The sequence below is a fragment of the Notolepis coatsorum genome, assembly GCF_963971535.1.
Source record: "Notolepis coatsorum genome assembly, chromosome: 13".
NCBI lineage: Eukaryota > Metazoa > Chordata > Actinopteri > Aulopiformes > Paralepididae > Notolepis > Notolepis coatsorum.
In genome coordinates this window covers 100,545,404-100,561,178 of record NC_140177.1, presented here as the reverse complement: position 1 = coordinate 100,561,178, position 15,775 = coordinate 100,545,404, and the positions used below count along the sequence as shown (strand labels likewise).

The 15,775-nt window shown below is 42.9% G+C and overlaps 1 protein-coding gene across 1 annotated transcript in view; it reads right to left on the bottom strand.

Moving 5' to 3' along the window:
• rnf31 (ring finger protein 31) overlaps positions 1 to 15,775 on the bottom strand; it is a gene marked incomplete at its 3' end in the record, with an annotated part of 161,857 nt that overhangs the window by 119,719 nt on the left and 26,363 nt on the right. Inside the window, exons 11-13 of the mRNA XM_084327753.1 lie at positions 8,249 to 8,437; positions 5,404 to 5,574; positions 2,784 to 2,969 (exon numbers count right to left, since the gene is read on the bottom strand). Coding sequence (XP_084183879.1) covers positions 2,784 to 2,969; positions 5,404 to 5,574; positions 8,249 to 8,437 — 546 coding nt within the window. The remainder of the gene's footprint in view (positions 1 to 2,783; positions 2,970 to 5,403; positions 5,575 to 8,248; positions 8,438 to 15,775) is intronic.

The window sequence follows — 15,775 nt, the reverse complement described above, 5'->3', positions numbered from 1 at the left end:
TGCATACAGGACAAACAGGTCCACCGATGACGCGGTCTCCCAGGTACTGCACAGCACCCTCTCGCACCTTGACCGTCAGAAGGGGGGCTATGTGAGACTGTTGTTCATTGACTACAGCTCAGCGTTCAACACCATAGTCCCCACCAGACTGGTGGACAAGCTGATCGAGCTAGGTCTGAGCTCCGCCCTGAGCGCCTGGGTACTGGACTTTCTGAGCGAAAGACCCCAGGCGGTCAGGGTGGGGGGTCAGACCTCCAACACCATCACCCTGAGCATCGGGTCCCCCCAGGGCTGTGTTCTGAGCCCCCTGCTGTACTCACTCTACACACACGATTGTGTGGCCAAGTTCAGCTCCAACTCCATAGTGAAGTTCGCAGACGACACGGTGGTGGTGGGGCTGATCTCGGACAACGACGAGAAGGCCTACCGGGAGGAGGTTGAGGTACTGGAACGCTGGTGCCAGGACAACAGCCTGCTCCTGAACATTGGTAAAACCAAGGAGCTGATCGTGGATTATAGGAGAGGACAGCAGGAGACGCACACACCACTGATGATTAATGGGGCTACCGTGGACAGGGTGAGCAGCTTTAAGTACCTGGGGGTCCACATCTCAGAGGACCTGACATGGTCAACACACATAGACACAGTAGTAAAGAAGGCGAAACAGCGCCTCTACCACCTGAGACAGTTAAGGAAGTTCAGAGTATCGGAGAAGATACTCCAGTCCTTCTACTCAGGAGCTGTAGAGAGCATCCTGACCGGAAACATCACTGCCTGGTATGGAAACAGCACGGCACAGGACAAGAAGGCCCTACAGAGAGTGGTGCGCTCAGCCGAGCGTACCACAGGTATTGCACTACCCCCCCTGCAGGTTCTATACAACAAGAGGTGCAAATCCAGAGCCTGCAGGATAATGAAAGACCCTCACCATCCCAATAACAGCCTGTTTCAGCTGCTGAGGTCAGGCAGACGCCTGCGAACCCCAGCTACTAGGACAGAGCGGCTTAGGCTCAGCTTCTTCCCCCAGGCCATCAGAGCCATGAACAATGAACATTGAGTGCTCAGAACATTGAACTATCCACACACAAGCACACATGAACACACACACGACACGCACGCTGTGCACGCTCACACACGAGCAGCCACTTAACACTTTAACATGAGCGGGCACACACTCATGTCGCACACACGCACACTTATGGCCAAAGGAAAGGACACTTTAAATTAGAATAACAGGAACAGTGTATTGCACTACCAAAGCTAACTAGCATGTCCCATATGCTCTGTAAATAACTATGTACAGATACCGAGATGTCACTCCATGTTACCTGTTACCTGTTACCTGTTTACTGCACAATGTTGTTTTTTCATTTTTTGATTCTATTACTGTATTGCACATCGTTGCGGGCAAGACCACCCGCATTTCATTGTATACCTGTATGCCGTGACAATTAAAACTCTTGACTTGACTTGACTTGATTATTCTGTACCTGGAACCTATGTGGATGTGCGTGTCGTGTCACACTGCAGTTAAACAGAGACAATGTAATAATGACATTATTGTGTGAGTGGTAGTTTTGCATGGCAAGAACACTAAAAGTGGCAGCAACAACTAATCTACTTGCTACAAAACAAACAATATTCAGAGAACATTACCTGTGATGTGATTTTATGTCGAGTAAAATCTTGGTGAAATTGGGTTTTAAAATGTTTAATGAAGGTTATCCTATAACCATAGTTACATGAGTTCTTGCGAGCATTCTGCTCACTATGGGAAATACCATGTTACTTTGAAAGATTCCGCTACATGTACTTTACACTTGTCCGGCCACGCCCCTGTCCGCCTATATGCATATAGGCGAGGGGTGTGACCGTACTTCCACCTTCCCAAGTCTTGACCTTCATTAGGAAGACAGTCAGGGGTTCTCAGTGAGTTGAGAGCAGAACGCTCGCAATAACTCATGTAACTAGGGTTATAGGATAACCTTTGTTACATTTCGTTACTTGCTCGCGTTCTGCTCACTATGGGACATAGGACCGGAGCAGGACACGGAGAGCCCGACAAAAGCACCAGCTGAGGTCCCCTTACAGCCATCAGAACACCGGGGAGGGTCCGGGCCCCCCCACCCTTCCTAGTGAGGGGTGGGGTGGGGGGGGGGGGCAGGACACCGACTGTCCGAAAAAGGGGGCAGCACCCAAAAGACGCACAAGGTGGTTAAAGAGTTATGTCCCGATAAACAGTAGCATTTCACCCGTGAATCAGTATAACTGATGTTGATTGGTTTCTTTTATGGGACAAGATGTCTTGTAGGAAGATAGTGATGTCATGAAACTAGAGATCTTGGGGAATCAATAGACGCCAGCCATGTCATGCTAGCTCACTGGCAAAGGGGGTAGATATTGGTCCAAAATCAAACAAAATCTTGATGGAGTGAAAATATTACAACTAATCTTTCACTATAATTGAAAATGGGTGGGGCGCCCTCCTGGCGCATACCGTAGTGCCTCGCACACCTACGCGGCCGTCCCGGGTTCGCTTCCCGCTCCCAGGGGATAATTTGTCGCATGTCTTCCCCACTCTTCTCCCGTTCACCCTCTCTTGTCGGTCATGTCTGACCAGAAAAAAGCCAGGAAAGCGCTAAAATAAATCTTTAAAATAAAATAAAAAAATGGGTATGGCCTTTTTCAAAGGGGTCCCTTGACCTCTCCCCTCTCGACATCAACAAGAATACAGAATCAGAACCAAACCATTGTTTTATTGCATGCAGAGAGGAGCGGCTCACCGGTTTATCTGGGTGATAGACATCAATAGGAGGCTCCGGCTCGTCGCTCCACATACGCTGGTGGAAAGGCTCCAGGAGGGGGCGCTGCAGCAGAGCCAGAGCCCCCCTCACCTCCCCTCCGCTCTGCCTCAGAACCTCGTGACAACGGGCCTCGTCGCTGAACCCCAGCGCACACAGCTCTTTGACCTACAGAGACAGAAGGAAGGTCTAGTTTAATCCAATGATGTAGCAGCGAGGTACAGTACAATCATGGTCTCCTGTCCACACAGTCAATCAGTTAATAACCGGTTGTACCCAGCGGCACAGTGGTCTCTCTTATGATGATTAATCACTAGCAAAGTTGTAGGGCTGTCTTAAATACTTCGAAGCTTCGTTCGATGGCACAAGCTTCGAACATTAAAACAAAAAAGTAAAAAAAATAATAATAATTTACTTCGATTTGTGTGTGTGTGTGTCAGCGTTTCCGTTAGCCGGTAATTACCGGTATTTGACCGGCAAAATCTGTTGAAGTCCGACATATTTAATCTCTCCGGTCATAATGCCCGGTGAAAATAATTCCCTCTAAGCACAATTTGATTATTTGAATTGTATTAAAATAGGCTAAAATTAAATAGCCTATGCGATGAACGAAACAATCATTACATTTGTTTCATCGTTGCTTCACCAAGCAGCCGGTCTAATAATGACATCTCTGTTGTCAGCGTGAGCTGGCTGCTGCTAGATTTGCGAGAAGCATCCATCTGCAGACCCACAGAACCCACCAGTTTTGCCGGCATAGTGCAGTACTTGGCAATCAGCCATTGGCAATTCAGCTGTTGGGTGGGGGGCGCTGTTGAGCGGTCCCCAGACCGGACCTGAAAAACACTGCTGCTCTGCAGGTCTGCAGCTGGATGCTTCTCGCAAATCTAGCAGCCTACCCGAGTATAGCCGAGCGGCGCCGGCGATCATTGTGGAAAAAAGCGCCCCCTGTCGTCTCCCAGATGACATAAGTGATTTTGGAATGGACTCAATGAAAATGAATGGGGAAAAAAATCCGGTACTCCACATTTTCCAGTCCACTGATCCAGCCGGGGTTACCACAGTTCATTCTTGAACCTCAGAGCCCCGCTGATCATGGAGTTCTACTGTATCGCGTTGGATCCATACACTTATCGATTTTTTCGAATGGTGATCAGGAATTGGAATATACCAGTTGGATACCATCTGATGTCAGGTAAGGACTCTATGTTATCAGTGTTAGGATAATCAGAGTAAGTTTGATGAACTTATAAGCCGTTTTGTGAAATGTCTTCTTTCGGTTTCACTGTAAAAGTCAGAGAGGAAATCAACGGGGCGATTATCCGTGCGCGGCTCGAATGTGCTTGCGTGCACGTATAATATTGATCATCTAGCGTTTATTTGAAAACGATTCATAAAAAGGCCGACGAATATCAACGTTGTGGAATATTCCAGTAAAAGACGATTTTCATAGAATGCTCCAGAATGGGCTGTTTTTTATCTGAAAACGGGTGCTTTTCTAAATGCTCTGAAACGGAAACGACGCGATAAAAAAACAATCTGCCTTGACAGCACTGACTGGAAAATAGTCTTTGATAATGCGATGGGCAGATTAGACACATAGCCATAATTTAAAACATAGATTAGGCGATATTAACGTTAACATTGGCGCCGATGGTGGCATTCAGCGGGTAAAAAGGAAAACCCGGCGTGGCGCTCAAAGTGTTAAAACAATACCACTAGATTACAAAATGTAATAGGAAAAACACAACATCATAGCTCTATCAAGGTGCTTGAATCTAATTAAGATTTCAGAGGTAATAAAAATCAACAGCAAAAAAGGACACAGTGTGATAGATGTGAAGCTACTGTAACGGGGAAGCCCGTGGGTATGTCCACAGTCACGGAAACAGGTGTGTTGACAAGTGACTGTGGCAGTGCGGGCTGGTAAATTAAACTCACTTCCCCATAACAGGGTTAACAGACGCATAGGTACGGTAGTTAGGAGTGAATTCAATTCTTAGTGCAGCGGCCTGTGTCGTCGCCCGCGGACGCGGGAGCCCCCTGTTCGACTCCCCCTCGGGACATTCTCATTTAACATCAAACACAACGCAGACCCAGTATGATCCGTCACAGTGGTGCCGTGACCCGGATGTCCTGAGGGGCGTGAGTTTAGGGAGGTGAGTGTAACGGGGAATCCCGTGGGTATGTCCACAGTCACGGAAACAGGTGTGTTGACGAGTGACTGTGGCAGTGCGGGCTGGTAAATTAAACTCACTTCCCCATAACAGGGTTAACAGACGCATAGGTACGGTAGTTAGGAGTGAATTCACTTCTTAGTGCAGCGGCCTGTGTCGTCGCCCACGGACGCGGGAGCCCCCTGTTCGACTCCCCCTCGGGACATTCTCATTTAACATCAAACACAACGCAGACCCAGTATGATCCGTCACACTAACGTAACTGGTCTGAGCCGCCATTAGGAGCAGAGTGGCTGAGTGAGTGAGTGAGTGAGTGAGTTACCTTGGGTTTAAACATAGAATAGCCTTCATCAGGGTTGCTGGGTTTTTATTGTCTCAAGATTACTATATGCATTATCATAATCACCTATATATTCAGTTCCTACCTTGACATATCTGTCTCTGAGGGCCTGTCTGGCTGCTCGCTCAGTGTCGCCCCCTGCTGTCAACCAGGCCTGCTTGGCCTCTGTCCTAGACAGCTGGACCACGGCCCCTTCTCCCTCCTCATGTTCCCCCTCCTTCCCATCGTCCTCGGCCACACGGTCACACGACCCATTCTAACAGAGCACAGTGGGAGACAAAACTGATGAATTACATTCAGTCATACAGGAAGACAAAAAGGAGAGGCTCCTTGTATTTAAAGACTTGAGTACAAAAGAAACAGAAGACAGAGCAGAGGTAGCTGGAAATGTTTTGTCAATTCCAGTTCCTCGTGGTTGATTCTTGGCTACATTGATCCGTCACGAAGCGGAGAGCAAACAGATGGATGGTATTACGGTTTATTGGTTGTCTTTTAAATTAGAACCTAACATAATTGCGCATTTGTAGAAACGGCTTTGCTAATTGATGGTGGCTTATCCGTCAGTTCCAAAAGTTCCTCCTCTTTCGGTCAAAACGGATACAACTGAAAACTTTTTTCTCATCCTCGATTACAAAGTCTAAATAGTTATAATGGGGAATCAATTCCATATCTAATGGGGTTTATTCTACTGTGGAATTAATTTCCTAATTGACTGCAGTCGATTTTCTTGGAATCGACTCCCTGCTATAGTGGTAATAGAAGCCAGGGTCTCATGACTGGAAACTCACTGGTCTGAATACCTGGAAACACTGGGAAAATCTGGGAGGGGGAGGGCAATAAGAACTCTCATCTCTCTTAAACATCCCATCCACTGAAAAATACGTTTTCTTAGGGTTAAAGGGATATTTAACTTGTGTAGAACTTGTAGAGCATTACATGTAGGGATGTCCGATATTATCGGCCGACCGATATTATCGGCCGATATCGGCAGTAAAATGTGATATCGGAAAATATCGGTATCAAAAAAAAAAAAAAAAAAAAAACAATATATATATTTTTTTTTACATTTATTTAACCTTTATTTACCCAGGCAAGCAAGTAAGAACCAATTCTTATTTTATTTATTGTCAAAAGTATGCATGTTGGTTTAATTCAACAACAAGAGATATGTAATGTTAATTTTTACTTTTTTAATTATCATATTTTGCACAGATAATGCTTACATTTAGAAAGCCTTTTGAATGCATCCAGTGAAATTATTAATTACCTGAAATTATTCAGTTTTTTTGGGGGGAAACCCTGCATATATCGGTATCGGTTGATATCGGTATCGGTATCGGTATCGAAATTAAGAGTTGGACAATATCGGAATATCGGTATCGGTAAAAAAGCCAATATCGAGCATCCCTAATTACATGTCATCTACAAGTAAGCTAGTGACCACTGCTGTCCCTGTTGTCCACTGTCAACGGCACCATTCCTCCCAGGTGTCAAGGCTCCTCATTCACTTCCATTCATTTTTGGAACAAAGTCCTTACATAGAGAGGTAAGACTGCTGAAACATGGCAAGCTCTACTAAAGTGCAATATCCCTTTAACTCCTCTTAGAGGCATGACTTTGACTATACAGATCGTTATCAACTCCTCTTGGAGGCATGGCTTTGACTACACATTGTTATTAACTCCTCTTGGAGGCATGGCTTTGACTACACAGATTGTTATTAACTCCTCTTGGAGGCATGGCTTTGACTATACAGATTGTTATTTGTGCAGAACTTGTACCCGAGTGCTTTTTTCCACATTATTCCCCTGGGGAGGGAGAGCTTCTCTGTACTTCCCTGAAATCAGAGTTGCATGTGTGATGTCACCAATAGATCGAACCTCTCATGGTCCAATATGTGGTAACTTGACACCTCTAGCTTCATCATGCACAAAAGACTGAGTATATTGACACGTCTTGAAAGAATATAAGCTGCCAGCTTGGAATTCCTGATAAATATCAATGGGTGATTGTTGCCAATTTCCATATTCATAGAGCCTTGCATCTCAATGACAGTAAAGGTGTAGAGATGCTGCTAAGCCATTTTCAGTAGTTTATTGAACAATTTGGTGGAAAAAAAACACATTTATACAAATTGTTATTCAATATAGAACATGTTTTAAGGGTTTCAAATACATCTGGAGGGGATTTTTAACAACCATCATTCAAGTGCAAGGCGCTTAACCCCTAACTGCTCCAGTGGAGCTGCTTAGTGGCTGATGGTACAAGGCTGCTGCTGCACTGGGAAGCTCTCAGGTCATCTTGCCCTCCTCAAACTGCTCCCCCGTGGCTGGTACTGGCAATAAGAACAGTATGTAGTAGTGGGAGGCAGAGCAGGGCGAGGAGCTGTAGAAGAGAAGCTCAGGTTCATGCTAAAGGGGCCATGTGCACAGACAGCATATATGTGTTTGATCATTTTATTTGTAAAAACGTTTAATCATTCTATTTGTAAAAACGTTTGATCATTCTATTTGTAAAAAAATTTGATAATTTTATTTGTAAAAACGTTTGATCATTCTATTTGTAAAAACGTTTGATCATTCTATTTGTAAAAATGTTTGATCATTTTATTTGTAAAAATGTTTGATCATTTTATTTGTAAAAACGTTTGATCATTCTATTTGTAAAAACGTTTGATCATTCCATTCGTAAAAACGTTTGATCATTCTATTTGTAAAAATGTATTTAAATTGCTGCTAAGAAGTGAAATTGACTCAACAAATCGAGCTGCTTTGCTTTGATTTCTGTTACCTATTACTAACCTATTTTAACCTGCCATAGGCCCAAAATCCAATACTCGTTTCAGTATTGGCACATCCATACCCACAATACCATGTACAAATGTAAAAATGCATGCACCGGTAAAAACAAAACTACACTTAGGTTAGTACAATTTGCTCCGGTGTGATCTTGGTGTCAGGTGAGGAACACTCTGATGAAGATGCTACCAGCACACAGATCTGGTCCAAGAGGAGGGGCAACTCGGCTTTCAACCAATCACAGGGTAGGATACTGGAGTCCCCGGCAACACGCATGCCAGTGTACACCTCCTCCGGGTTCACACCTATCTTCTCTCCATCCTAAGAGAGAAGAGCGAAATGGAGAAAGGGATGAAAGGGAGGGAAGAGAACCAGAAAATCAATAAAAGCCCATCTTCTCACATTGTAATGTGTACTGGAAAACTATACCGCTATACTGTCAAAACTCTGATACTGATATGATATTCTTGGCATATTGCCCAGCCCTAACCGAGACGATAGATTATCATATTGAATTATGACCTAGACCTACACAACAGTTTATATGAGTGCAGTCTGATGCTGGGATCGATTCAAAGGATAAATTACATTGGTGTAAATGGGCAGCCCTGCAGTTAGAAATGATGAATAGTAACATTAGCTAGATTTTTCATTCTCTTTATGATTCACTGAGTTCTTGACACAAGGAATAAGACTAGACAACCGGTAAATATGAGTTTTTATTCATTGTATTTGCTGTATTTTGTGGCTATAAAGGTTCATGTTGCTGATGTTTATAAACACTGGAGTAAAACAGACCTTTATGTTCCTTTACAATGGGTGGAGAAAGATACAAATATCTTATGTTCCATCTACAGATCAACCTCTTCAAGAGGGTATGTGAATACACCCCACATTAACTCAATCTGCGCCAACCACGTATATATACATGTTTGCTCGCCATGCGTTGAATGCCAATCACGTATATATATGTTATTAGATCGTTTGATATTTTTCCTTTGATCCCTGCGCTACAGACTCGCCCTAAGCAATCTGAATCCCTTTGGCACAGCCACATACGCTTGAACTGCAATGCCGATCGAATATCACCAGATGGCAGTATCGTCTACCATTTGAACTCGGATAGGAAGGCAGCATTATTGTCATTGAATACATCGAGACTGGGTCTGTGGGGGAGGAGCTCTTCCAAAGCAATCGCAAGCAGATCCCCTCGCCTCAAAACCTAGTGTCCAGTAAACACGTGTAATTACATATAAACTTGTAATCGCGATCGCCGATGGGATCATTGGAATTATTCTTTTTGGATTACTTTCTGGCTACGGTAAGGACCCCCTATGTCTATTTTACCGAACGTGGAACATGTTTATGCAACTATCACAGTGGCTTACTGTACCAGTCGCGTCTATGCTTTTACCAACCAGTTCGTGTTTACGGGTTCCCGTTTTGCGCTCTGATTGGCCACTGACCTACGCTAGTACGCCCCCCTCGCTATGAGCGTAGAGAGAGAAATAATGCGTGGACACTTTGAAATGGGTACGCCCTACTGCCTCCAGGAACAGCTGTTTCCGCGTGACTTTATGTGCACTAAAGTTCAAGTTTAAAGTGCTTAGAAATGCCGGTAAATGCCGGTTCATTCATGCTTTGAGGCACACTTCCTGACAGGATTTTATAATATTGTATTTTATAATATTGTAGCTTGACAATTTTAAGAAACTACGCTCTCAGCTGAGAGTCAAGAAACGACGCTCTCAGCATTCACTACACTCTCAGCTGAGAGTCAAGAAACAACGCTCTCAGCAGTCATCTTGTGCAGCATCACTTCACATCAAAACAAAAGTAGAACTGTAATGTGGAGTGGACTTAAACATATGTACAATTAGCATTTTATAAAGTAGAACTGTAATGTTTACTTTCTCAGTCAGTGCTAAGTGCAGCATCCCTTTTCACATCAAAACAAAAGTAGGACTGGAATGTGGACTTTCGCATATTATTAACATTGACAAACATATTTACAATTAGCATTTTATAAAGTAGAACTGTAATGTTTACTTTCTCAGTCAGTGCTAAGTGCAGCATCCCTTTTCACATCAAAACAAAACACTACTGACCGACGCAGCTGAGCTGAGAGTGTCGTTTCTTAACATTTTCAGTGCCACGAGGTGGCGCCAGAGTTAGCGCTTGAATGCCACCATCCACTTTAATGTTATCGTTAATATCGCCTAATCTATGTTTTAAATTATGGCTATGTGTCTAATCTGCCCGTCGCTTATCAAAGAATCCTTTTCCAGTCAGTGCTGTCAAGGCAGATTGGTTTTTGATCGCTTCATTTCCGTTTGAGAGCATTTTGAAAAGCACCCGTTTTGAGGTAAAAAACAGTCTATTCTGGGCCATTCTATGATAATCGTCTTTTACTGGAATATTCCAGAACGTTGATATTTGTCTGCCTATTTATGAATAGTTTTCAAATAAACGCTAGATGATCAATATTATACGTACACGCACGCCCATTCGAGCCGCACACGGATAATCGCTGTGTTCATTTCCTCTTGGATTTTTACAGTGAAACCGATGGAGGACATTTCACAAAACAGCTTATATCTTCATCAAAATGAGTCTGATTATCCTAACACTGATAACATAGATTCCTTACCTGACATCAGATGGTATCCAACTGGTATATTCCAATTCCTGATCACCATTCGAAAAAATCGATAAGTGTATAGATCCAACGTGATACAGTAGAACACATGATTCCGCGGGGCTCAGAGGCTCCAGAATGAACTCTGATAACCCGGGCTGCATCAGTGGACTGGAAAATGTGGAGTACAGGATTTTTTTCCCCATCCATTTTCATTGAGTCCATTCCAAAATCCCTTATGTCATCTGGGAGACGATAGGGGGCGCTTTTTTCCACATCTGATCGCCGGCAGCACTCGGGTAGACTAGGGTAGGCTCGCGTGATGCAATATGATTTCAGATCACAAAAAAAAAAAAAAAAAAAATCAGAGAAATCTCGTGAGTGGCTTTCAACGAGATATTAATAATTCAGAGAAAACTTGTGAGTGGCATAGAAAGTGTATATTATAAAATCCTGTCAATACAATATTATAAAATCCTGTCAGGAAGCGTGCCTCAAAGCATGAATGAACCGCGGCATTTCTAAGCACTTTAAACTTACCAGAACTTTAGCGCACATAAAGTCACGCGGAAACAGCTGTTCCTGGAGTCAGTACTGTGATACGCATTTCAGTGTCCTGCTACGCTCATAGCGTGGGGGGCGTACTAGCGTAGGTCAGTGGCCAATCAGAGCGCAAAACGGGAACCCGGAAACACGAACCGGTTGGTAAAAGCATACACGTGTCGTATCGGTCACAGAGGCTTTTTCTAATGATCGGATTTTTGGTTGGTTGATTTTGTGATGGTACATATGTACATGTTATATACCTTTGATTTGGGAGTATTTGGGGGTTCAGGGAATCAACCAGAACGATTCGGGCTTATTGCACATAAAGCGTCCTATCTCGCAATCTATGGAAAAATACTGGATTCTTTCGGAAATGGGCGATGTTCAGCGTGTAATAAACTACAAACTACAGTGTGTAGACTATCCGGTTTGACAGCAGTATGTAGCGACGCGTTTGGTTATTGCTCCGCTCCCGTCAACGTTAATTTAGTTTAAAAACCTTATTTTAACAACACTAATGAGATTTAACCACATCGTATATATTAAATAAGACCTTCTACTAACTATATCAAAAGACATAAAGACTCGACATGGATTCTAAGGACATGAAAAAGAGTGGAAAGAGAACCGGTGCCGATATTCCAACGGCGCAGGTTGACACGTTCAAAGGACACAGCTGTCGCCAGTTCAAGTTCAACAATACCGGTGTTGACTGGCCCCATCGGGGAGACAATAGTGGAGAATACACCGGGACCAACGACGACAGGCCCCGAGAGGGTGACAGCAGACGACATCATAATGGTAACGGCGGGGAAAAACACCGTCAGAGATAAAGCAGGGGAATTTGAGAAAATGTACATCAAACCCACCGTGGTGTACCCAAACGCACCTACAACGTCAACCGATACAAGCAGTGAAATCACACAACCCGACTTCAATTCTCTGACTGACCTGATAAAAGATCAGATACAAGTAGGGAAGGATCAGATGGTCGCTTTCAAATTACACATCGATGAACTCAAAGATGAATTCAAAGCACACATCGATGCTAAATTCAAAGAGGTTATAAAAGCGGCCGCTGTACAGGCTGAGCGAATCACTGCTGTGGAGAAAATGGTGATAGGAATTACACTGGTGGTCCATGAGAATGAGAAGACCGTTAACGATGGATTTACAGAGTTAACGAAGGAGATAAAAAAGGTGGAAGAAGCATTTCGGAAGAAAATACAAGACATCGAAGATGAAGCAAAGGAGGCGGCTCGAGATCCAACGTTACTACAGGCGAAATAATATCCGTATTGTGGGACTGGATCTGTATTAGCTGAGATCCTAAGTAACCACACCCTACCCACAGCGCCGATAGTGGACAAATGTTACAGAATCGGTACACGAGAACAAAGAGGCAACGGTCCGAGGGTTATCATTGCTACTTTGCGCAAGACAGTAATAAGAGACGCCATCATCAGAGGGGCGCGCAATCAAAGGGGTAAACTGAAATATGGTGATAATTCAATATCTATCTACGAAAATCTATGCAAGGAGGCCATCGCTCAGCGTGTCCCCTACAAGGATGTGATGCAGAGATTGTACAAGAGTGGTCTTAAACCAAGCCTTAAGTACCCGGCACTACTATCGATCTTGGGGAAAGACGGTATTAGGCACGGATTACGCACGCCTAAAGACGCCGAGGATTACATGAAGCAACATGGATCTGGTCCCCCGGGGCCGGACGCGACTCGAATCAGATAAGCCTACTCATCTTTCTCTTTTTTTTCATTTTTTTTCCTCTTTGTATTTGAGTACTCTTATTAGAATGACTTTACCACGGCTCAACAAAAGCAACAGATGACATGCATGCTGGCAACACCAAGGCACAAGGTGTTTAATACGGTTCGTAAGACATTATATTTATTGACTTCTGGTCTCTGAGGAGACAATAATCCAATATTGACATTAGGAACATTCTGGAACATTCTGGACTCCTCTCCCGACTGCTCAGGGGCACAATGGAATATTCCGGAAAATACTATTAGGTCATGACCCCTGGGTAGGAAGTTCATTCTGGAACATAACAGCAGTGTTTACGAATTCACAAGAGTATTCTACAACCTTCCAGAATATAATGCTATAAAGTTCAATAAGGCTTTAAAAAAAAACATCAGCCACATCTAAAAGGTACAAGCATGACAAGGTTATTCTAATATTTTAAATAATTACTCCATTGATTTAGTGATTTGCATAATGTAGCTCTAAAAGTCTCTGTTTTTCTCTTTATTCATTTTTATTTCGTTTTCTTTTTTCTCCGATGAGTTTTATTTTAAGTCTCACTCTTTTTTATTGATTTTCTTTTTATTGATGGTGTTAATATTTTTCTCCACTCTATTCCTCTTTCCGATGGTTCCAACATAAGTTAGTAGAGGGTTCAAATGAATATCAATGAAGGTATATTTTTCACACTATTGTTATTACATTAATGGGAAGGCGCAAGACCAAAAAGCGACATTCTATTGAATTAGAATGAAAGTTTTAGATCCTATGGCAATTAACATAGGAAGATTAGGGTTACAAAGCTCATTTTGGGCAATCCGGTGGCTTAAGGGAGGGAGTCATACGCTTAGGATGTGTCTATGGAACACAGTCCTGTACGACTCTCGTGGGAGGGGGGATTAGGGCATTTTTGTTTGTATATATATTAGAGGTGGGCATAGATTAATTTTTTTAATCTAGATTAATCTATCTGCAATCCTGGATTTAATCTAGATTAATCTAGATTAAAATGGCTCAAAAAAAAAAAAAAAACCTGCCGAAGGCATTCAAAATATGTGTGTTCTACCCAAATAATGACCAGAAGTAAGTCCTTACTTTTTCTTTCCTCCTTATGTTTCTCAGGCCAGGTGGCCCATTACACCATGAGCCCATCTCCCGTTTCCAAAATGCATTACAGACTGTTTGAAAAAGCTGTTTTGCTATGATAATTGGTAATGAAATATCAAAATAATGTTCAATAAGATGTACTTGTGTTTAATAAGTTGTTTTATTCAGAAGTTAACACAAATAAATAATATTACCAGTACAGTACAGTATCTAGCACACTCTCAGGAGCAAAACAGAAAGAATAATTTCAAACTTGAACTATGTGACATGGCTTGAATCAACTGCTCCAGTGGAGTTGCTCAGTGGCCAATGGTGTCAACTGTGGTTGTACTGGGCAGCTCCCAGGTGTGAATGGAACTGTGTGAATGTGAAGCAGGGCGTTCCTGAAGAAGAGCATCCGTGCTCAGCGAACCTACCCTGGGTAAATAAAGGTAAAAAAAAAAAAAAAAAAAATTAGATTAATGCGTTAATTATATTATCGCGCGATACTAGTATAGCGTTAACGCAGCACGTTAACGCCGTTAACGGCCCAGCTCTAATATATATATATGTTTTTAAGCTCGGCTCTCAACGGGACCTCAATAGTTGGATGTATATCTAATGTTGCTTCGCACTCCAGAAGCATTACCAACAACTACACAACAACATGTATAGATTATGGCTAGTTTGAATATAATGATCTGGAACACTGGGGGAATAAATAATCAACACAAACGCAAAAGCGTGCTTACACTGATGAAAAAAGAACAGGTTGACGTGGCTCTGCTAAGTGAAACACACATTTTAGAGAAAGACATAGATACGTTAGCGGACAACACATACCATAACATTAGTCACTCTTCCTTTGGAACGAGAACTCGGGGAGTAGCCATAGTAGTTAGACGGAAGTTGAATATTGAATTGAAGGGAGTATGGTCTGATGCAGATGGTCGGATAACTATAGCTAAGATTGTACACAAGAACAGGAAAATAGCGTTGGTAGCGGTATACGCCTCAAATTTGTACGAAGTTGGTTTCTTCACTACACTTACCAAAGCAATGTTAGACCTTCCCGATTACTCATTTATAATTGGTGCAGATTTTAATGCCATTTGGAATCCAAGGATGGACAAATCTTACCCCTCCTTTTCCAACGAACAAAAAAAATCATCCAATGCATTAAAAGATTGGTCGAAGATTACAGGTGTAAATGACTTATGGCGATCACTTAACCCCACGACCCGGAAGTACTCTTGTCGATCTGCGAGACATAACACATTAGCCAGAATAGATTATGTTTTTGCATCCCCGAGACTATTTGATAAATATGACATGGAAATGATACCCAATGCATTATCAGATCACTGTTATTTACTCCTAAAAGGAACATTTGGTATACGATCTTCCCGAGCCCCAAGATGGCGATTTAACTCAATGCTGCTTAATAACAAGGAATTCATTACACAACTCAAAGAAGCTCTTACAGTATTCCTACGGAGGAATGCAAACTCTGTGCAGGACCCCAGAATATTATGGATGTCGGTAAAAGGAATGATCAAGGATTTCACTGATAGCTTTTCCTCCAAAATGCGCAAGAATCGATGCTCAAAACTGGCTGAACT